At 40.1% G+C, this 25,376-nt stretch overlaps 1 protein-coding gene across 2 annotated transcripts in view; it reads right to left on the bottom strand.

The window, feature by feature from the left end:
- The window catches only part of DOCK1 (dedicator of cytokinesis 1), a 277,211-nt gene that overhangs the window by 191,295 nt on the left and 60,540 nt on the right, over positions 1–25,376 (bottom strand). For both annotated transcript variants that reach the window (XM_065843012.2, XM_065843013.2), the window contains exons 23-27: positions 24,711–24,819; positions 13,479–13,549; positions 11,917–12,023; positions 3,825–3,952; positions 1,799–1,894 (exon numbers count right to left, since the gene is read on the bottom strand). In XM_065843012.2, the coding sequence (XP_065699084.1) occupies positions 1,799–1,894; positions 3,825–3,952; positions 11,917–12,023; positions 13,479–13,549; positions 24,711–24,819 (511 nt within the window). The remainder of the gene's footprint in view (positions 1–1,798; positions 1,895–3,824; positions 3,953–11,916; positions 12,024–13,478; positions 13,550–24,710; positions 24,820–25,376) is intronic.

Raw genomic sequence — 25,376 nt, 5'->3', positions numbered from 1 at the left:
ATCCTTTACACTTAATTGTCTAGTATAAGTTCCAAGTAAAGCTATATTACTATTGACAAAAGTTAATACATCATTTCAACCTGATTCTGAGCCAAGAGTAGTCGGGTTATGCTTATTAATCATCACTTGCATTTTCCTCATCCTACTTTGCTGATGCCACAAAAATGAATTGTTACTGGTTGATTACAAGAGGACCCTTTCTGCAATGACTATATTTAAAGATAGGAGAAAGTACTCCTTGAAAAGACCCAGTCCTATTAACACTCATTACATAATTACAGAGTGTGCGGACAGAGTGATTTCAAGCTGCATTCATGCTCACTACAGATATTTTAAATACAACTGCACTTAGTTAAAATACATACAGGGGAAGTTTTCAAATATAATTTGATCAATGCAAAAGGAGTAACATTTTAAAATATCAACTAAATCATGTTTGTCAAAACAATAATTAACTCACATTCTAACCATAACTGAAGAATTTTCTTACAAGACTACACCTTCTGTGCAACTGGGGGAAGAAGTTTTGCACCCTTGTACAGAAAGTTCCTGCATATTATTATTAATTTCTGTGGTAACACACAAAATAGCAACATATAAACCTTTGGTCTTCCTTTCACTGTTACTGCATCCCGGCATTATAAATTCTGTAAGAATGATCTCTGCTTAAGACCGTTTCTTGCTCCAGCAATGGGTCTGGTGATGCGTTATCGCATTCTTAGGACAAAAAACTATTATTGCCAATCAAAGTGATAAAAGTGGAAGGCAAAACAAAACCAAAGTTAGTGGACGACGCACTGAAAACAAAGCTAAAGTTGTGCTATGTTTGCCAACACAAGCACCGCCATATGCCATGTAAACAGCAGTAACTAACGACAAAGCGCCTTCTCATAACAAGCCAAATATCACTGCGTGCAATTAAATGGAGAAATAAAATCGGAAAAGAACAGAATTCAAAACCAGAAAGTGCTAACGGACTCAGATGTAGACAACTAACAAATAAAACCTTTCTTTAAGAAAGTAATTAATCAGTGTATCGAACCAAACTGAACCAAATTAATGTAGAACAGGACAGCTATTCAAACAGATGAGAAATCTGGTCCAGTTTGACCAGCTTCCTATATATGCAGACAGCTAAAGAAGACTATAAGATAAAAGCAAACACACAGTGAGGCTCACAAGACCACACTAAGATATATCCCCATGTTACATGTCAATAGGCCTCAAGACTGTTTCATTATTTAGACCAATATCAATAATATAGTTGAAAAATGCAAATGCCAGGCCTTAAAAATCACAGTGCTATGCCACCAAAGCGGAATGTGATGAGTTGCAATTATTCTATCAGTCCTTCCTCTAGATTTTCCAAAAGTAATAATTTGGGGCTTTATTCTATTCTTCAGTCATTTAAATGCTGTCGTTCTCTTGGTTCTCAGTCGTAGTCAAAAAAGTCAAGTGAATGCTTGTAGAGTCAAACGATTGCTGGTGTAGTAACAAATGTGTAAGTCTTTCACTTCTGCACTTTTTAGCTGCTAATTACAAATAGTTCATAGTTTTGGTGAACACAGACATTAAAATCTGGCAAATCACCTGACCACCGATATTTTTTAAATATCTCTTTCTCCCTCTGTGCAAAGTACAGGAAAAATGACAAGTCAATGTTTTACAGCTTACTGAACACCAAGACGGTTACAGAAGGTTTTGATTGCTTTGGGTCGCCTGGGATTTAAATCCTATTACAGTCAGGTTCAAAAAAGATGTGACAGAGGTATTTAAGTTTACATCAAGAGACACTTACAATGAGCTCCGAATCACGTCCCATGGAAATGACTGTTCTGTTTACCGTCCTCAATAGCTTCTCCATGATTATCTGGACATGTCGTTGTGTTGGCCCCTAAGGAAAAAGAATAAATTAGTGGTAACGAGATACAGCAGACACCAGCACAATTGAACTATTTATGCCTGCCCATCTTGTGAAAGTTAAATAAAACATCACTCACTGCTGTTGATCAAAAGCAGAAAATTAGTCTCCCGTTTTAACAAACACCATGCAAAGTCTATTTTATTAATACGTGTTACTGATAAATTAACAAGTACCATTGCAATTATTTAAATGAAGAGCAAGTCCATGGAAATATAGCAAAGCCTAAGACATTTAGTTACCAAATACTTTTATTTTCCTAAGTCATTTTTCCCACATCAAACAGGCATTACCAAATCCGGTATTACCAAATCGGGGGACTTACTCCGCAACAGCTCAATTAAAAGAAACAGAAAAGCAAAGCAAAACTTGAGTTAGGGAACGGCAATGTCAGCAAATTGCTTCAAATTAATATTTCTGTATCAGAAGTCGTCTGCCGCTATTGCTGAAAGAGTTGAAAATGAATTATTTAGTGCAACCAGCTTTTAGGAACAGGTTCAGAAACGGCGTGCAGAACAATGGCTACAGAACCAAAGCCAAAAACACAAGACAGGGAGAATGAAACAGATGAGCTTTGCTCCCATCTTTATGAACAGGTTTCTTCATCATTTTCACTGCTCTGAAGAAGACTTCAAAAGGGTCTGTGAGATGGAAAGGGGAAAGAATACTAGAGCCAATATTTGCAAGTGTTTTCCCAGATAATTATCTAAATGAAGCAGCATCTTTGTGTTGCTTCTTGACCATCAAATATTTCCACGAACCATTTTATTTTTTGCCCCGGATCTGTATAATAACCCACATCTTATGGCTGGATTACGCTTCATTACCAAAGGCAGACTCGCATACATGAAGAATGCATTTGTTCATTTGAAAAATGACCCATTGTCAGTACAAATATAAACAGCTACTGCTCCTGTAGACTCTTCTTCCTGCTGCTGACAATGTGTCATTGGGATAACGTCTACAGGGAACACCACAGCTACTTCAGTCCCACAGAACTACTTCAAAAAAGAGACAAAAATCAGAACAAATCCAAAAATAAGTCAAATAAGATGCCAGATACCCATGTAAGCAGCTGACCCCTGCGATCCTTTACAGCTAAATTAGTGTGCAATCCTATATAGCATTGAAAGTTCAGGCAGTAGCCTCATCAGCCCAAACTTCTTTAAGAGAGCATCAAATCATTGCAGCTCTCTGGCAAAGCACTAATATTCCCACATTGGTGTGAAGTCAAGAAAAGACCACAAAAAAGGGACTATTATACATTACAATTACCTGCAGACCAGCCCAGGGCACTGCACGGGTTCTCACGCACAACCTTCTCCTACGTTTATTACACATTCAGGATGGACAAGACACCTACACTAGTTGTAATATTCACGCAGAAGCAACCACATCCCAATTCATGTTGCCTCTCACTGAGGTGGAGAATTCTGCTAGCTAAATTTAAATGGTACTTCAGAAAGTTAACAGGTTTGCTGTGTCAACAAAAGTATATGTTCATATATATCCGTACAACTCAAACGTGCACTTCCCAAAATGCTCATGGGGAAAAAACAAAAAGACATAAAACGCACCACAAAAAAAACCAGCACGCACAAAACAAGTATTTTTCTTATTTCCTGGTAGAGGTGGAAGGGAAAGGCTGAAATCCTAAAAATATCGGTTTATTCAGTACCTAACCAATGTCTGGAAGTGTTATTGGACAACTGTGCTGTAATAAAAACAGCAATAAACATCCTGAGATGTCACACGACACGTCCTCATCACTAGGAACCCAAAAAGAAGACTTAAAAAAGACTGGTTAAAGGGGAAAAAAATAAGAAAATAAAATGTAAGCCATCAGGAGTTAATTCTAAGATACATTTAAGTGCTAATCATCACAGAACCGTAAGATACTAACCACATCTTTCTTGTAAAGCACTTCCAGGATGTTACTCAGCAGCTGGCAACAAGCCTCCAAGTCTTCTTGTCTTTCCAAGTGATACTTGAGCTGATCCGTCATCGTTGGCAGCAAGATTTCCCTGCAGTCTGCACACAGAACACCAGGTTACATACACAGCGTTGAACAACTTCATAACCAACCTGCTTCAGCGCTTACATACAACACAACATCTAGGAAAATAAGATAACTTCCAGATTTCCACTCGCTGCCTTTTCAACCCAAAACATAGAAACCTGAAAAGGCTGTAAGTAAGTAAAAAATGAAGTGATTAGGTTAAGAGCATTTGGACAAGCATCGCACTGATGTTAACTGCCTCTGCTTAAAAACACTGATTAATGGGACCCAATCAGGGCCATCCCACGGCATCACACACAGAATTACACACGACTTCCCACTTGCTCGTCTGGTTGAGCATTGGCAAAGTATATTAAACATCCTTTACTTCATCTGCGCTGGTTCCCAATGCGGCATCGCCCAAGTGTACAAATATGATTGACCGAGATGGAGGATGGTATTCAGATTAACGTTGAGCTGCATGATATGGTCTTTTATGGCTCAAAGAATGTTGCTGAAATACTTTATGCTGGTATTCAGATGTGGTTTCTACAAGGCAAGTACAGGACTTGCAGAGCGATGAGGAAAATGGACACAATGCAATAACTGAGCTCAACATTTTGGCTTGAGTCAAGAAGGTATGGGAAATAAGGACAAAGATTGATGCTCCTAAACCTACCAGCAGGTAACACTGGGACACTGATCTGATCAATATAGCGATTGTAAAACCTGCAAATTACCTTGCACAGTGCAGGGACCTGGGTGCGTTCCTACCCCCGGAACCTGCTCTTTCCAGCCTCCCCCATTCCCAGCCCTGAAATAAATCCATGCCCAACAGAGGGAACTGGTTATTCTTGTTCATCAGAACCTGATTTACTCAGCAAGAAATAATGATATTCAAATTACACAATGTATAAACCATCAGCATAGTACTGAAACGTATTTGGGGTAAGGGAACGGAGAGCAGGAAGGGACAGGGAGGAATTAAGAGGGTTTTGGTATTTGTCCACCTCTTCTAAATAATATTGTAGAACAGAAACAGAAGTAAAACATGAGATTTCTGCAGCTATTTCACCCTACTGGACACCAGTTCCCAAGGCTCTTTCCTTCCCCATCTGCCGAAGTATCTCAGGTGGGTCTGGAAGGAGGTGCGAGCTCTGCTGTGCCCTAAGGAAGGAGCACAGTGTCTCAGAACCACCGAGCTAGCAGGCAGATTTATCTCAGAGGACTCATATCCATAAGACAGGCAGAAAACAGCACACCTACCAGTGTGTACACAGGTGAACAGTATCTTCAAACACAACAGTTTTATTTTCCTGACAGATGGACATATGCTATCGCAACACAGGTCGCTCCAAAAAGTTGCCCTTGTGCTATAAAATCTACCTGGCAGATGATCTCTGAAAACACAACTGAAGGACCCACTTTATCAAACGCTACACTGGCTGTCGGCCCATGAGATATCTAATTAATACAGTACCTGGGAAAATTAAGATGAAGCTCTCGACAGCCACACAAAAGATATAACACATCGACTCTTTTTTTTTTAGTGATATTACCCAAATTGCTTGGACTTGATGGCACATGGATGACTCACAAGAGGAGGCTTCATGGCAGTCCTTAATGACTATATCATTGCTTAGAGATTATTCTCACAAAAGCTGAAGCCCCTGAACATTTACAAATGCTCATGAGCACTGAATTAAGTCTTTACTTAAGAGGATTTTAAATAGCTCCGGAACAGTATCACGAGCCCAACATCAGGAGTGAGAGTAACATACAGCCCACAACAGACAGTGCAGGACCAAGAAATGAGAACTAGAAGTCAATCTCAATTAAGTGAGGCTCAGGTGACAGTCGGCTGGTTACAAGCATGGGATGGAAAAGGCAGCATCACCAGTGCTAAAATATCCACTGAAGGTACCAGAAAAACCTGACAGCCAGGAGGCAAAGGAGTGCCAAGGATTAATCAATCGATACTTGCTTATGGTGGTGTGGTTGGGCTTCAAGTAGAAAAACTGATATGGGCATTACACACTCTGGGCCAAGTGAAAATTACTCTCACTTGACAAATCTCAGTGATTTAGGATCTGAGGGAATGGTAAGGAGATGTGCCAGGGAGGGTCAGATGGACATGAGGAAAAGGTTCTTCACCCTGAGGTGCTGGACACTGACCAGGCTCCCAGGGAGGTGTCACGGCCCCAACCTGACAGTGTTCAACAAGAGACTGGACAGCGTCCTCAGACACACGGGGGGACCTGTGGGGTGTCCTGTGTAGGGACACGAGCTGGACTCCATGATCCTTGGGGGTCCCTTCCAGCTCAGGACATTCTCTGAGTCTACGAAGGTATAGGCTCATGAGGACTTGCTTTTGCCACTCAAAAAGAGAAGGAAAGGGGATGGATGAGACAAAGATGGACTTCATAAGGAAACAGCTTCTGCCCAAAGTCTGCCAGAAACTGTCAGCCAGTGCCGTAAGGTCATAGAATCACAGCATCGTAGAATAGTTCGGGTTGGAAGGGATCTTCAAAACTCATCCAGTCCAACCCCTGCCATGAGCAGGGACATCTTGACCCAAAATCAGGCTGCCCAGGTCCCACCGCAATGACTTGAACTATTCTCTGCAGCCTCTCCAGGACTCCCAGGCCATTGGAGACCACAACCTCTGCCTCCTACAGAGAAGCCAAGAGTTATGGGAGGAAAACCCCCACAAACTCGTCCCTATGGCAAGATACGCAGCACAGAGGTTGGAATTCTGCTCTCGCAAACTGCGCAGCAGGGAAAAATAAAAGTCACTGGCATAAAGAATAATCAAGAAAAACCATACTATAGTGCAGAATAGAGAGCACTCCATCTCAACAAGATGTTAGAAAGGAACTGAAACAGCAGCATCCGCATTTTGCCCTGTACGCTCATGCATGGAGGATGAGAAATAACAGTGGATAAGCACAGCCAACTTCTAACAGCTCAAAGAGAAGCATTTTCCAGTCTCAAGTGACTCCTGTAAATACACGTTCACTTGGAACATGCAAGTGGGATCTCTCAAAGAAAGTACTTTGAAGAGTTAGTTTCTTCAATGTAGAGTTTTTCTATTTAATTGCTTCTTGGTCATTTAACCTCCAGCTTTATAGCTCCAAAATGAGAAAAATCATGGGGCACTTGTTGAAATTTTTGCCTCAAGAAACCAACATTCAACTCCGCAATGCATCTACAAGGGGAAATATGCCCACCCATGACTTTATCACTTCCCCTCATATTCTTCTGTATTAGGCAGCAGAGAATTCGATTACAAACGATCCAAATCTAGTAACAGAGAAACACCTTCATCATAAGCTCCCATTATTTGTTTACAACTGTATTATTCTAATTCTATGCAGATATTAGAAGTGAAAGGAGGTGGTGATCTCCACTGAACACAATTCCCTGAATTTACCAGGATGCTCATTAAATGATCTAAAGCTGTTTACACATAAACAAAGTCTCCAAACTGTCCTAATATGGTAAAGTATTATATATGTGCATTTCAAGTAATAGTTTGCTGTCACATATTTCAAATGCATAGACCCAAAAAACAACAACTCAGCACCTGCTGAATAGCAGGGGAAAGAAAGAACCCCGATGCACAGTTGCTAAGCACTCCAGCAAAGACATACGAACATGCCTTGGTAACACCTGTGAGGTGAATCAATCTCTAATAACTTACAAAGGCCCCTAATTAGAGGTCTGAAAATGTTCCGTGTCCCCGTCAAGCCCCACTAGCAGTGAAGGGTCACAGATCAATTTAATATCTGCAGGCATGCAGAAGGCGAAAATTGCAGCGATGCCACCTTTGAGTTGGGTTGTCTGGAGTTCGCTCTGATCAATGGGGTATTCACGTTGAATTTCTGAGAGAGGAAGAACACATTGATTTGTCATACTCCTTCATTTGGGATTACACAACGTGTACAAAAGACTAAGTTCCCTTGGGTGGACTTGAGAACGCTCCTCAGTTACCACCTTCTGGGCCCTCTGCCTTCCTCAATGACCGGTGAGCATCTGCTGCGTGCTTTTAGCTGTCGTGGGTTTTAGAACACGGGAGGATAAAACAAAGCAACCAATGTATGGTGGGTACTTGATAAAAAGATTCAAAACCTCCACAGGTGTTTTAAAAAAGCCCGTAAACCACCACCAACAAAAAACCCAAACATCCACAGCCCAGACAACTGTGCAAGCACCAACACTCTGAAATCTTCCCAAAAATTACTCAGCTCTCAAATAACCCACAGAACTTTTACACTAAGAAAAAAATGCTGATATAGAGCTTGCTCTGAAATCACAGAATCCCAGAATATCAGGGATCAGAAGGGACCTGGGAAGCTCATCCAGGTCAATCCCCCCATGGAGCAGGAACACCCAGCTGAGGTTCCACAGGAAGGTGTCCAGGCGGGTTTGAATGTCTGCAGAGAAAACGTATGCAAAAGGCAATAAATATTGCCAATGGAAAGACAAAAGTCATGCCTAAAATCAAAGGAGTACTTCACAATGCTCAGCATCTATAGGTAACACTCGTATTTACATACTGGATGATTTTTACCCATTTTCCTTTCTCTTGCAGTTTTTAAAGGTCACTTGCAGGGTATCAGAAGAATGTCCTGGGGTTCACCAGGTGGCTGAGCCCCCACTGCTGCTCCTCACTGCAACATCACCCCCATCCAACAGACCAACACCTTTGTGCATTGGTTTCCTCTCACACAACAGATCCCAGCATCAGTTCAAACTGAAGCAGAAACAGCTACTGAAACAATTCCATCATTTTAAGGACTTCCAGATCCTTCGCAGAATCCCAGACTGGTTGGGGTTGAAGGGACCTCTGGAGATCACCCAGTCCAACCCAGCTGCTCACACAGGGTCACCAGAGCAGATCACACAGGTGGGTCCAGGCAGGTTTGAATGTCTCAGAGAAAGAGACTCCACAGCCTCTCTGGGCAGCCTGGGCCAGGCTCTGGCACCTCACAGAAGGAACCTTCTCATATTCAGATGGAACCTCCTGTGTTTCAGTCTGTGCCTGTTGCCCCTCATTTTATGATTGGGCACCACTGCACAGACTCTGGTCCATCCTCTGACACCCACCCTTGGGATATTTATCAGCATTGATGAGATCCCATCTCAATTTTCTCTTCCTCAAGCTGAAAAGCCCTAGCTCTCTCAGCCTTTCCTCCTAAGAGCTAGAAGGCAACAAAATTCAAAGACGGAACCCACCACACACACACGAATACCTATATTTTTAAATAAATCTAGTCGTATGGTAATACGCTCTACGAGGCGATAAGATTTTAAGTGCGTCCTTTGCTATAAACTATTTTGAAAAACACTGGGTTGATCAACTGTATCTTGATGACTTAGGAGCAGAGAAGAGGAAAGGTGAACCCTCATCAGCCTGTCACACACCGCCCAGCAATGATTAATGGGCAACCTTGATAAATCCATAGTCTATACCATTAGCCTCCTGCTCACAAGCCAGCTCTGAAGATGGCTCGTGTGACACACAATGATTACAGACAACAATAGTGTGACATCTGTTCTCGACCGCACAAGTCCAACCCACGATGATTAATGTCACGGGAACGTGCAATGAGAATAAAATATTAATCTTTATAAAAGGATGCTCAGGAGGCATTTATGAGCATCCAAGCAAAGACTTCGGATGAAACACAGATACGGGAACTACGCTGAAGCTGAACGCATGGAATAATTGTTGTCAATTTAAAGTAGTTTCATATGGAGGGACACTGGCAGATTGTCTCTTTGGTTTATGGTTCACGTAGTTAATGTGGCCAAAAGAATAAAACATATGCTTACTAACCTCGCTGCCGCTACACAGCATGGAGACAGAGACTGGAATTTTAGTTGTAACTACAAATAAGAATTCTTAGGAATGCTACGTGCTGTCTACTGACATTTAATAGAGAAACCATTTCCTAATGGAGAATCACCAGATTTCCTAACTATTTAAGAAGACAGCAGCTCCACAGCTCACGTGGTAATCAGCTGTAAGTCATTTGTAAAACAAAACACTCTATGGGACAAAACAAAATCACCATTTACAAAAAATCCTCAAAATTCTGACGTTTGCAAGGATAAGACACTTGGTTTAACTACCAGTACTTACATGTTTAGACCTGAAAATATGCATTAGGTTATTATAAAACTGTTCCATGCTAAGTTTTAAATTCATACTCATAGTTGGACGCTCTTAGAGAAGATTTTCACAACACAGAATTGTTTCAGGTGCTGAATTAAAGAAACGCTTTCTCCATTTCAGGCTTTCAGATGGGGTTTTTTGGAGGGGAGAGGGACACGAAAGGAAGAAAGTTTGGTCTCAAAAGTTCGCTGCTTTACATAGATAAAAGAAGAAAAGTTCCCTAGAATTTCCAAAGGAAACACATAATTGGCATATGACAAACAGAAAAGTGAACAGATTTTAAAACTATATTTACACCCTTTTTAAAGACATCCAAACCACACCACCACAGTGCATTCTCATCCAGGGTCCCAAACTATTCTGATTTCCTAAAACCCACTGAATTACCCATCAACCAATATTGTTCTTCAAGCTCGACCTTTAGCAAACTACTTCACACACTTGCCCCTCTCACCCCAAAATCCTTCAACCTTCACAAATTCATGTGTTTTGAATTTTAATTCCTCTGGAGACACAAATAAATCTTCTCTGACCTCTGAAAGCACAGAATTAGAGAATTTTTCTCCAACAGAATTACACTGATGAAACGCTGTTTGATTTTCTGAACATTTTACAGCTTTCCATCAATTCCACAATCCTGCACTGCATATTGCTTTTAGAAAAGAAAATCTCATTTCTGCAATATGATACAGGATTAGTTGGATACTTACATGAAAGTATTGCCTATCAGTTAAAAACTATTGAATCAATGAGGAGGAGGAGAGGCAATCGAAGTACGTTTTAGTAATAAGAACTCAAACCCACAGAGCAAGGGAAAAGAAAATCTAACTTGAATAAAGGCTGTAGATGGGGGGGTTAATTTATTTTCAGGTCAGATATGAGGCTGCAGAAAGGAGGGCAGCGCAGAGCTGGGTGTGCACACCCAGTTTTGTGAAATTAAGGAGTATAACAGACTGCAGCATAGACTGCGTTGGGTTTATACTTGTTTGGTAACTGGAAGGAAACTACAGTTACTAGATCCAGCAAAAGTTACACAGCCGTGGTCAGACGCTGCCTGACCTGGTGTAAGAGCTGCCGGTACAAAGCCAGCCCACCACGAACACACTTTAAATTGCAACCTGAAAGCCTGTGTTATCAACTCTTTGCATCACCTGGCCCCAGTGTTTTTCTTCTGACACAAGAATCCTTCCGAATTCCCTTGATCATTGGACCATTGCCTGTTTCCTCCCTCATTAATCCCTCCGGCAGCACGCAAACCCTTAGTTGAGGTTAGTTTAACCTGCAGTCATCTAGAACAAGAATAAAGTGTTTCACCTCAAATGAATAAATCTGTAGGACAAGTGCTTGAACTTACCTTTCCCTGGCCCGCTTATGTAAAAGGAGAAAATAAAGAGCAGATGAACAGCACGCTCTAAAAGGTTTATATGTTGTTTTACTCCAGCTAGGGGACAGTTTAAAGGGAGAGAGACACCAAAAACTTCCGTTTTCTCCATAGAACATCACTGAGCACACAAGCTGAATTAATAGTTTTTGATAAAACACATCACAGTTAAAGTTACAATAACACTGGATGCTCAGTGCCCTTTTAAATTAAAAATTACACGGTTTTGCTTTCACTTCTTTGCAATCTATAACCTGCAATAAGCATCAATTAGCATCTCCTCACTTATTTTACATCTTCTCATCCTTCTAATGGGACAACCTTAATTGGTTGTGACCTCCATGGCATTTGGCAGCAAGGACAAACCTCATGCTCACCGGGGTCTGGACACAATTAATAACCCAACAATGTAATAGTGCAAAGGTCCCGCTCACCATGCTGCGTGAAGAGGTCGCTGTGAACTATTTCTATCAAGCAGTAAAGTTTCTGGATGGTGAGACGGCTCACGGGGACGTTGAGGATGAATTCAGTGAAGAGTTTGCTACAAAGAGACACGGAAAAATACATTAAACTCGCTCCAAAACACGTAAAAAACACGCGATAGCAAAGATGATAAACAACTACATCATTTTGAGCAATCTCATTTTCTTTTTCCAAGCACAAACGTTCTGCAGGAATTTCAGATAAACGTGAATTGTCCTTAATATGTCTGTTTAGATTTTTTTGTGTGTTTTTTGCCCTCCGTTTTATCTCAGTTTCACGCTCTTTTCAAATGTTTCACTTAAGATTTTACATTTCAAATTTCAGTTATTTGTGCTATTGCCTCTTCGCTCCAATCATCACTTCACATTCATGGAATAACACATGACCACACAAGCCAAAAACCTTTTAGAAGTGATAATTCTCGTTACAACCTTTCACCAACATACAAAACACCAACCCAGAAAAGCACACCTTTTAGGATTATCAAGTCCCATCACACTCATCAGCTGAGCTCTCACATAATACAGGTTTTTAAAAGACTTCTCAATAATTTTGAATCAATTCCTAAAATCTTGCATTTTCCTCATTTTCCCATTGAGCCTTCACTTTTAAGTATTATTCAACCTCAATTTCAATACTCCAAGTGACAGGAAAAAAAAGGAGTGTTTGTGGTAAAACAGGCCAAATCCTGGTATTTTGCATTTGGTTGATTTTCCCAGTACTTTTGCTATAACACATTCCAGAACTTGTGTCAAAGAGCTACTCCCTGGGCCATAGGAAACATAAATGTACCTGTAAAAACTTAATGGTACAGGCAAGCAGAAGCTAAACTCCAGGTTCATCAGGCCACCGGAATGTTAGAATAAGATTATACTTACCTATTTTAATTCCACTTTATCTTTTCTGTGTTTTGACCACCAGAATATAGAAATGAAAGCAGACAATATATAGAAGAATTTGTGCAATGAAATTCAATAAAAATGGGTTTTTTCCCCAATTTAAACACCTTATAATACCACTGCGAAAGAAAAACTTTCTTCTCCAAGGTAAAATTTCCACTGAAATACTAGTTTTGATTTGGTTTCCCTGTTGCTTTTTTTGTTCTAAAATATCATCCCTTTCTATTTCCTAACAACACTCCCGTGTTTATGAGCTCCTGAAATGTCAATCCAACAATCGGGTTCAGTCAACAGCACCAAAATTATTATTTACATCACATTTATACATTAAACAGTGAAGGGTCAAGCACAAAGCGTCAGAGTTTTGATGTCAGTTGCCTGATGGAGAATTCTTGTCATCTCATTACATGATTACATGCAATGAGACTGCAAAGTTTGGCAGGACATTTGTCAAACCTCGATGCCACACATGTTATTTTAAAAACAAGCTATCTGTGTAGGTGGGGACATTTCACTGCCTCCATATATTTTTTTTTTCTATATGCATGTATCTACGCATATGGAAAATAAAGACATGGATAAAGTTCACACTATGCATTTCATTAGCTACTCACCTGAGCTCTTTTGGATCAAACACTAATTTCACATCGTTGACGATAGCCGGCAAGTATTTAAGTGCTGCTCCCTAAAATAAATAAAAGCAATAGAGACTGAATTTCATGTGTCTTTCAAGCCGGTGGAGACAAAAATACACAACTGGCATTTTTCCCTGCAGTAAATTCTTGGTAGCCACTAATGGAACTGCAGTTATTCTAACTCCCCTTGAACTTGCACTTCTCACTCCATTCCGCAAGGTATAATGAAAACATTCACAAGATAAAAACAGACATTTCATATTTTAACTACCTGTAGTCATTTAAACTAAGTTTGTCTTCCAATTTTTTAGTAGCACTTAATAGTTAGTTAGTTATTTCTGGCATCAAAGGCGAAATTCCCACAACTAAGAATCACTGCCCACCAATTTAACGCAATCAAGCCAGAACACACTTGGGTTAGAAAACATTAAACGAACCTCTGGTAACACCAAAGCTAAAAACCAATTAGTCTACACAAACAGTAATTTCAATCAGATAAAGTTGAGTTTTTTCCTTCATCTGCAAATGGATTTAAATGTCCTATTTCAAATAACAGATGAGAAAGTGTTCTAAATAAGAAACCCTAAGACGGAAGTCTTCAGTTTTGACCTCAACCATAACACACATGCTCTGTATTTACTGAGATTCCTCAAGTTCACAACAGCCTAGAAAACAATCCTCGATAATTCAAATATAAACTACAACAGCCCAGACTTATTTGCCTTTGCTTTGCATTTTATTGATAATATCAAAGTTGATTACAGACGTATTTTTGCCTCAAAAAGGGGAATGATTCATTCCCCATACAAGGCTTTTCTGTTTGTGGGTTTAATGCTTAAAATTTGCAGTTTCCATCCACAAGACCACCATGTGCTCCGCATCCTTTTGCTTTAGAAGGACGACAAGCCTTTATATTCTTCTTTTTTTAATCAAACTGGTTTTTAGTCTGAAGTCCGTGACATGACAAGTGATTCTACTACACAACTCCACTACAAAAATCCTATGTAGTAGTTAATAGCAGGGAGTAGGAAAGAGACTCAAGGAGTACTGTCTCATAGGTACATACAAACCCACTTGTCTATTTTCAAAAAATTACACTTTTCTGCCACAACCTGAGTAATTTTAAACCAAATTCCACCGTTTTTCAATGCACAAGGTCAATTGTCAATGACAGTCACAAGGGACATCTCGGTGTTGAGCAAAAAAGTGGGGAAAAAGACGTTTAGAATCTACTATCAATCAAATATTTTGTATTTCCATCTAAAAATACAAGTACCATTAATGATTAATACATTCTATTTTAGAGCAAAGTTCAAGTATATTATACAGTATAATTATTTTAATTAAATCATTTGCATATCTTTAGATAAGATTGGCAGAGGTATCAGTGATACAAAATATGCCTTTTCTTGAATAATGGATGAAGCGCTTATTCATTTACATATTTCTCAATAAAAATGCAGATTGAAGTGATTTTGGTTAGATGCTTTAAGAAAGCAAATATCCATGTCCAAAACCATACCCAAAAGCACCAACTCAGGCAATTTTTTTTTCCTCTAGATTATAAAGCACTACTGGATTCTTTAGGAATTTCATAAGCTTTGCTATTTCAGCATGGGGAGAGGGAGCTGGGCTTGTTCAGTCTGGAGGAGGCTTAGAGGTGAGCTCAGCACTCTCTAGAACAACCTGAAGGGCAGTTCTAGCCAGGGGGGATTGGGCTCTTCTCCCAGGCAGTCAGCAATAGGACAAGGGGGCATGGGCTTCAACTCTGCCAGGGGAAACTGAGGCTGGAGATTAGAAAGCAATTCTGTGCAGAGAGAGTGGTCAGCATTGGAATGGCTGCCCAGGGAGGTGCTGGACTCACCGGCCCTGGAGGGTTTTAAACTGAGATTGGCCATGGCACTTAGTGCCATGATCTGGTCAATGGACTGGAGTTGGACCAAGGGTTGGACTGGATGATCCCTGAGGTCTTTTCCAACCCAGTCCATTCTGTGATTCTACGATATGTAGATAAGTGAGCACCAAATATAGCCCGTCCTGGAGGAGAACACGAGGCTATAACAGCTGAACAAACTTCCAGTTAAAATATTACATTTTTAAAAACTTAACTGCACGTTACACTCCTCTTCAAATCAGCGTGTATATTCTTCTGTAAGGTAAACTCAGGAATTTCTTTTTCATTGAATATTCATTATTACAGAAATATTGCCAACAGACAGAACAAAACGTGTGAGGTGAGACTTTATGTTCAGCTCTGTTCTCAAATTCAGTCTGTCAACTAGAAATGAGTAAAACCCCCCGTCCTGGTTTTGTTAAAAAACAAGTTTCTCTTTTAGTGAATTTGCCTGTCAGTTAAAGCTTCATATCAGCTGCATTTTCCTGGAGAAACAGATCCATGATTTGGTAAACATCGCAATGGAATGTGAAGTTATTGATAAGCATGGATGGACATCTCACAAGAGGGGCAACAAGAAACAGGTGACCAAGAAAATGACCAATGGAGTATAACATCCCATTCACGTGAATACTTCATATACAAGTGGGAGATCACGAGGATCTCGTCCCTTCTTTTCCCTTTTCCTTATGGCGACATTAGGAGAGGACCTTGCTGGTTGTCCCTGCGAACTGAGGCCCAGTGAGAGACTGAATCCAGCTCCGGTTGGCTGTAGAGTCCAGTCCAGGACTTTGGGTGCTGGCTCTGCAGTTGCTGAGACTTTCAAGATTGGTTTTGTATATTTTGTATTATTTTCTCTTTTCTTATCAGTAGCATTAGTAAAACATTTGTAATGTTTCCAACTCTCTCCTCTCTGTCCTTCTTTCCCTCTCAATCGCCTGTGCTGAGTGGGAAGTGGGTAGAAGAGGTTAACAATACATCTGCCAGGATTTTATTATCACCCCACAATCTAAACCCTCGACACTCCCATATTTCCCAAATATTGCTCGAATAAAAGAAAAAAAGGCGTATTTCCACAGCCCTGATACCATTTGGTGTTTGTTGTTCATTAAAGAAAAGCTGTGATTTTTTTTCACCTACTGAAGTATTCACAGAAACAGCAGAAAAACGGGGTAAAAGAAAAATTGAATTCAAAATCCAATAACAATCTCTGCTTGCACAAAATGAGCTTTTCAGGAGAGAAAGAAACCTGTCAAATAACTGGAAGTATCTAAGGTGAGAAGTTTGCCGGCCACTTTTAGAAGAGCAAAAACCCAAACACATCAATACGTCAGGAGCAAATTTCAGCGCGTTCCCGATTCCATTCATTGTCCATTGAAACCGTCACGTTTGATCATCAGACATTTCCACGTGTGCTTAAAGGACTCCTGACGTGCTCGGAAATCAAGCTCATAACCGTAATTATGCAAATAGTCCCATTATGTACGCGCTTGTGTGTTTTGATGGATGAGGACTCTAATGACCAGTTATAAACCGCAGCCATCGCTGTGTTTTTATTTGCTTATCACTCAAACTCATGTAGCAATAAATGTTTAGGAACGCGTACTAAAAAAGAGCTCGCGTTTTATATCTTGAATTAAAATTTCACACGGCGCTGGCACAGCCATCAAAATTAACGCTTTAATAGCTTAAATGAAGCGCTATCAGGTAAAACTACAGCAGTGATTTAATGGTTGTAGTTGCAACAATTACCAGCAACTGAGGTTCTACTTTGTGGGCAAACCAATTAAAGTGAATACCTTAAAGTTTAAAGAAAACTCTGGAAATATATTTCCCAATTTCCAATCTCAACTGTCTCAGTTCTATGACACTATGAACGGACAAGCAGGCTCTGCAGCCCCACGATTAAATCTGTATCTGTGTAATCCAAAGGTCTATTAAAACAACTTTTTCTTGCTATTAACTGTTGCAAAAGAGCAGCTCTCACTGTCGATTTTCCTCTATTAGAAGCTGCAGTTTTTGTTAGCAGTAGCACAATTGCAATGCTGGTTATTCCCAGGATACTGGAATACATAAATGGAATACATAAATGGAATATTAAATTCAGGAGACAAAAGAATCTGTTCTCATCTTGTCATATAACATCAGGAAAAACAAATGAACAAATAAGCAATCTGTTTGGGTTTTTTTCATGGAAAGAAATTAAATTAGATTACTTTCTCCTCTTGATCAGCACCGGACAAAGGTTCCAATTCCTCGTCTCTGGAGCAAGTATAGAGCAAACCACATCAAAATCTTCATTTCATCATACTTACACAGCTTTGCCTACAGCACTTGAAAATTTGATAACGGCATTAAATACAATAATGAAGAACCTTAATTCTCCTGATTTTTAATCAAATGGGTTCTGGTAATAATTACACATACAAAGCCGGACCAGCCTCACATACTTAGGCAACAATTACACATAAGTTTCAAGTCGGGCCGTAATAAAAATTTCACTGGCCAAAGGAGCTTCGCCCTTTGTGGAAAACAAGTGACAAATTATTACTACCCCATCAAGTTACAAAAGTACTACAGAGCACATAAATAAACCAGCAAACGGGAAGAATAAAAGTGGGAGAGAGCAGGAACAAGACAGTACAACATATGAATAATGGACAATTTTTTCCTATTACTGTGTTAACCTTATATAACCTATAAACTATAATGTATAACTCACTTTTATATTGACTGCCAAGGTATTATTGGAATTTTTCTTTCTTCCTGGGATGTGATTCAAGGATCAGCACGAGGTCAACAAGCACATGTGAATGCGAACGAACTCAAAGTACCTTTTGATATCAAATCTCAGCCCTTCGCCTACCCAACCACACACGCACAGCTGTGCACTTCCACAAATACGTCTTCATTTCCCCCTTATGAATATCACATCTATGTATAAATGTATTATACCGCAGCCAAAGTACACCCAGATGAAAAGAACCACCCTGACACTTATTCCATGAAGTGGCTGCCAATACAACCCATTGAATCGCTCCGTCAATGGGTGTCGTGCTTCAAGGATACCCTTCAAAACTACAAAGAAAGATAATTAAGCACGCCAAGAAATAAACCTCACTAAGTGAAAATAATAAGGGCCAGAAAAGTCAAAGCTTTGCCTTAAATAGAATAAATTAAGCAATAATTGATGGTCACAGTTCTCTGCACAGCCAATACACAGGACAAAACTTCAAGATTTTATCGTTGCATGGAATAATTGCAACTTATTCCTTCAACCATCACAAGCACCTCTTTATCTAGAGCAGTCACCCTTTGCAACCTTTAAGATAAATTCATTGATGTGCACATAATGACTTGACGGCTAATTGTGTTTTCCTGAACTTCTTCAGAGCTGACAGCTAAATAATGCAAATAACGCAGGTTGGTTTGCTTTATGTTGCCACAACTTTTTCTTTTGCCTGATGGTTCATTTCTAGGCAGGTTTAGTGAGACAGGAATGGGTGAAGTAAGAAGATCTACCACTTGTTTGTCATATGAATGGACACTAAAATAAGATAAGGTAGCAGCTTGAAGTCACTTCTGTACAATTCTGGATATCGGAATTGAACAGTGTCCTTCCAATTTACCTTTGTTTATTACACAGATGAGAATATTGAGCAATTAATGCAAAACAGAAATTACTACCATGATAACAATGGTCACTGGGAAATGAAAACAAAGCAGTACAGACTACAGCAAAGTAATGGCGCATCAACAGAAAGTTATTTTACCCCTTTTGGGGTTTCTACTGACAAGGAATGTCAAAAAACAGTAGCAAAAAAAGCTTCTTCATAATAGTCATTTAAGAGAACTGCTATATTAACTTCAGGTTGTCATTAGGTTGAACAAACGACACTTCCAAAGTACTGAATGGAACATATTCTGAATAGTATACTAAAGGTTTTGTCTAGGATTTCAGTTCTACTCCTTGAATACATAAAAGCAAAAATGCTTAATTTTAAAACACCATTTTCTAAAGTCATTCATTGCAAACCGCATGCCCAGCCCCAAAATTAAGCATAAAATCTCTTTGCCAAATATGGGATATTCTTATGTACTCTTTTGTTTGATGAAGCAATCAATTTGTTTTACCTGACTCAATTTGTAGTCGATTTTAATGTTAATTTTCATCTTTTGTGCCATTCAGCACAAAGCACCCACCTCCTGCACAAGCATCATCCCGGACACCGTTCTATTAAACTCAGCAACCCAGCCAAATTAAGCCCAGTCAGCAGCTGCATGAAACAACTTCTAGAAAAGCCTGAAGACTCTTTTTTAATTGTCCCAGCAATTTCAAATCACAACTGAACCAGCGCCCCGGCACGAAATTTGGTGTAAAACGGCACAAAAACGCAATCACAAGTTAAGTGGTGTTGTGCTCTTCCAGGAATTATTGTAACATAACAACATAACAACAGAATTTCCATATTGGTTCTGAAAGATAGAGAAACTTCAGTCTACGGTTGCATTTTGTTACTCAACTAATTATAAATTACGTTTATAAAGTATTCACCCTGTTGGAGAAGCCCTGCAGGCCGGTGCAGTCTCTTCTCTTCTTCCTAAGTAGCCCAGCAGCTCGTAATATAGTGATCTGTCTTTATTTAAATACTTTTCTGTGGCTTTAGCAATAAACACTTAATATTAAAAGTAGGAAAAAGCACAGTATGGATACTGAGAAATAGGCATCATGTGTTAAAAGAGACAAGGATTACTAAGAAAACCCACACACACAATAATTCACATTAGTGAAACGCTACCATCTTCCACCCTTGCTCTCTGTGGTCACATTACAGGATAATTTTATATACACATCTACTTGATCAAGATAATTTAAAGCACAGACAACTAAATTTTCGCAGCCACGCGGAAAAGCAGTAAAGTCCCATATTAGAACAAGCATTAGAGCAAATGGCAAGAACCCTGCTGAGAACAGTTGAGCTCAGTCCTAAAAACACAGCCCGGCTCAGTCGGTTCTCATCAATTGCGCGCGGCTGGCTCCCCTGCCCTTGGTTCAAAGAGATGCAAGAACAAACTACCAGGAAATATTAGCATTTTTATCTGAACTCTAAATGCCATGGCCGGCTTCAGCTCAGCTCATGCTGCACCAGGAAAAGGAAATAATTATTGTGCATCAATAGGTAGAAAATACAAATAAAACTAGGCACGTTCACTATACTTAACTATTAAAAATGTTGCACACCTCAATCAAGTAATTCTTAAAATCAATCCACTAATTGAAAAACAAAGTTTAATCTCTCTACTTCTCAAATTATGACTCCAGACTACTACCAGTTATCACGCAAGAAAGGTTTGTTAGTGAGAGATCGAACAAAATGCCTGTCAGCTCCAATCTCTGCATTTCTCTCCCCAATCTAGAGCTGCACATCTTACAATAATCAAGTGTAAAAGGCGGCCTCTGAATGCCTGTGTCCACTGCAGTCACCACCAATACACACCAAAAACACCCTAAAAATTACATTTAGTTAACTAACTATAAAAAACAAACTCTGCATTTTGAACACTGTAATTTATACCCAAACGAGTTTCTCAAATTCAAACTCTTGGGACTGACTGTTGCCGTCTTTATAGCCTAGAATGAAAGCAGGTTTTATTCACTCATATATTTTAATGTTTTAATCGCAACATATGAGTCCACCAAGAGGTACAAATGCTAGTCAAGCTCTACTCAAATCATGTTCTAAAAATATATGGATTTTTACCTATTGTAAAGATCCATAGCTGAAGTACTACAACCCAAATTTAACTCAAGTAACATTTTAATAATGGTTTTAAATTGTTATTTTGTAATAATATTTATATATAATATATATTTAATTATGCAAGATATAGAATAATACTCTTCTTTGAGAAAGATTAAATGAATGCTGTGCAGAATGGCACCTACTTGCAGCCAGTAAAGCTGCTCAGTACCACTTTTAACAAGCACAGAAAATATTCTTCATTTTGCTTCCTTAAAGGCTGAAACTCAAGTCAGGTTTGCAAAGCAGCCACCCATACAAATTGTCCCTTACCCTAAGAAATTTTCAATAGACATAATCCTAAAAAAAGGTAGAAATTAAGTCTCTTTTTTGTGCTCTACAACTTTAAATCCTTGTACAATACACAGAGTTTTCTTTTGGGGAAACTTTTCTTCTTTTAAATGTACCCAAAGCCTTGAAAAAAATTCAAATTGAAAAAGGGGCAATTTAAATGCAAAATATTAAGGAACGGAAAAGCTAACCTACAGTCAGAAACAGCTCATCAGCCTGCACAAGGACACAAATATTTGAATAAAGAATAATTCTCGCTAAGAACATAAGTCTGCAGTCATTCATTCTCCCTGCACAGTGTCAGCTTGAAGGCTACAGATACACTATGGAGGAAATAATAAAAGTAGAACCAGCCCAAAAAAGAAAAGTTGCAAACATTTCCAGAACACTTTCCACTGGCAGTTCTGCTTCACGTTGATAAACTGGCAAGCCAGATCACAATTTCTGCAAAGAGAAGCAGAAATATTCAAATGTGTGAATTAAGCATCTGTGTCTTTTAATGTGAACCACCTTAATTTTCTATGTAGGTCTTTTCAATTTCTTATCTCTCCAAACAGGCTTATTTTGAATACACTTATTTAGCTTCCTCGATATATATTAGACACAGTTCAAAAAGCCTGAAAGGCTACAACTAGATCTGCTGATCTGAACTGCACCAGGACCTCGTGACATATCTGCTTATATTCATTAGTGTTCTACAAAGCTTTGGAACAAGAGCATCCAGCAGCACAAGGAACACTCAGTGGGTCACACCACTGGTCTGTATAGCCTGGGACTCCAACACTGGCCACAGGAGATGACATTTACAGTTTCTGGGGTCCTTCAGGGGCTGCATCTCCACCCATCCCTTCAGAACACCCATGGATCTGTGGTCTGTAGATCTGTCTGGGCCTGTTGACACCGTCGGCCTCCACAACCCCCGGGACAGCAAGCTTCAGAAATTTAAAAATATCTTTTACTGGCTTTAAATTAACATCCCCCTGCCCAAGGAAGTGGTGGAGTCACCATGCCTAGAGATGTTCAAAAGACACATGGATGAGGTTCTTAGGGACATAGGTTAGAGTTGGACTTGGCAGCGTTGGACTCTATCGCAAAGGTCTTTTCCAACCAAAATGATTCTGCAAGTCTATGATTCTATTTCTTTTACTTGGTGCCGAAGAGTTTCCCAGACAGCTGACCCACCAGGAAGGTGGACAATTCCCAATGCTGGTCCTCTGCACCCCTTCGACTATTTCCTGAGGCAAGCGGCCTTGGTCCATATGCATCTTATCTAACCACAAAGGACAGGCTTACCATGTTCTCATCATCCCTCTGGTTGACACCCAACACCCTGTTGCTTCTTCATCCACCACCGTGCATGGAACCAATGACCCGGGAGACCTGTCAGTCATGATTCCAATGTGTATTCCCCAAACTGCAGCTGCCACCTCCAAGCAGAGCATCACACAGGGATCAATTTACTCTTCTGCTTGAGATTTGTCCACCTTGCAGCTTCCAATTTGGCTGCCTCAGTTTTGTAGGGTCCTTCTGATGTTTCTCTGGCATGGTCCATCACTACCAACTCCAGATCACTGATAAAGACACCAAATGAAGCCTGTAATGTCACGTCCACTTCACATGGTTAGTGCCACCCTGCCAAGACCCCAACAGCTTCGTCAGGCAAGATCCACAGACACCATCCTCACTCTGTCTCAAAGAAATCCATTTATCCACCTATTCAATAACTGCATTCTTTGTAATAGAACCACACATTTTTATTTTTTGAAGAAAACCCCACGCTTCAGTGGATATTTGGACATAATAAAAGCAATCTCACGAGCCGAAAAAGCCAATACTAACAATTACGCATCCTAAGAGCTAAGTAATTAGAGTCCAAAAGAGATGAAAGCAATGAATAATGAATGAAATGTCGTCAAGGCTTCTGAAAGGCATCCACCAGCACACTGCTTGGACAACCTCACCCTGGCTCATCTCTCAGCGCACTCCGTGTATCCAAGTGTGGGCAGCAGATGTTCCCGTGCACATCTGCAGGGATCTGAACGGGAAACAACACATGGAGCAGGACAGACGCTGCCACAGTGGGATCTCTCTTGCCTTCGCTAGCAAGTTTGTTGGCTTTTCCTGCATCTTGGGTGAAGAAAATCAAATCAATTTTTTGGGATATTATTTTTTTTTTTTCCCTCCAAGGCATAATCTGTTCAACAAGAAAAAACCTCGTGTTCATCCGTCTTCCTCAAGTGGGTCTCACAAACAAGTCTCAGGAAAACAAACCGTACGCTCAATCCTCATAATCTGAAAACATCCTATTTGTAAAACAGCAGATAGCACACTCTGAGTCACCAACTCAAACTCCCCCACTGCCATTCAGGATAGATACTCTGTCAGGGGAAATACAGCTTTCTTGAAACATGTCATATCCCTATTCTATTATCAGACGATAAAGTCTCAGTCTCTATAACTAAAATACTTGAACTCAGCAGCTTTATCCCCACTATCTATTTCTGCTGTGTGCTCAGCAGGGTATTACTAGCCCAAGACTTGTGTGCACTCAGTGACGAAGGACCAGTGGCTTTGACTTGGCATTTCCCATCTGTCTTTGCTTTGCATATGGTATAAAAAATTCTTCTAATGCACAAGCACTGACCTCAGACTCCTCTGGATACAAAAACCTACCAGTCCTACAACCCAACACTTCAATACCCACGTTCATTTGAGGGCAGAGACCACATTCCGTGAGCCAGCCAGCTCTACCAAAAGCAGACACTGTTCTAAAGGGACAAAAGAAGAGGGGCAAGGGGTAAAGTCTGCAGTCTGACTCAGTACTGATTTTCCATTAAAAATATCTACCAGGCTTTCTATTGAAGCTCCTGAACAGCCTAGGATATAAATCAGTGCATAAGGTTAAGAGGATCTACATTGTCATCAGGATCTTGAAGAAAATGCCTCAAAAATACCTCAAGGTTATAAAAGTTAAACAAGCTACACATCATTTAAACCTTAAGTTCTCTTTTAAAAATAAAAGTGAGGTATTTGCAGGAATTTAAGTAAACTTGCTTGATCAAAGTACATTCTTTATATAGTCACAGACACTTCATTAGAAGCACTGAGTATTAACCACGTTAGAGGTAAAACACGCTTTTGGGCACAAATACACGCTTCACTGACCACCGAAATGTGGTTTAGGATGCAGAAGTAGGGCCAGGATGAGATCTGCAGGGCACACACCTTCACTATGACCGTCTGATCGGAGATGCTGCTCATCATCTCGTTGATGGACTTGAAGAGCTGCAGCAGCGACTCCCTGAAGTCTGCTTCTCCTTTGTTTTCATAAAGCCTGAAAAATAATCAGCTTTCATAAGCACAATCCAACCAAAACAGAAGCAAATTGTTTAAAAATTTGTTCAAACGACAGATAATAATTTGTTGCATTGCTTTTTTTTTTAAATTCAAGAATTTCTACAAGTTCCTTCACCGAACCAAGAGTTCTCTTGCAGATGAGAAAGAATGACCAGGCTTGGCCAGCACGAACAACAGATTATTTTAAAGCTTCCTATGCAAAAAGCCACATCCAGTATTGCTGTTTACGCCTTCAAGTCGCGGTGAATCCCTCGGCGCTGACCCAGTTCCACGTGCCCACGTGGCAGGGACAGGGTCTCTCCACCCTGCACCAGAGCCAGCAGATGTCTGGGAGGACCGATGCCAAGCAGCTCTGTGATGCGGGAGCCAGAAAGCAGCAGACACCTTCCCAGCAACCATTAAAATCTACCAGTGGCCTAAGGTGAGCGACCTTAAGCTCTGTGAAAGAAATATAAAGCCTATCAACCCGCTATTTGCTAAAAAACACGTTTTTTAATCCACAGGAAGGGAGCACCAAAATGAACATGCATTTCG

Source organism: Patagioenas fasciata, chromosome 8 (assembly GCF_037038585.1).
Source record: "Patagioenas fasciata isolate bPatFas1 chromosome 8, bPatFas1.hap1, whole genome shotgun sequence".
NCBI lineage: Eukaryota > Metazoa > Chordata > Aves > Columbiformes > Columbidae > Patagioenas > Patagioenas fasciata.
This window is presented reverse-complemented; position numbering and strand designations above follow the sequence as displayed.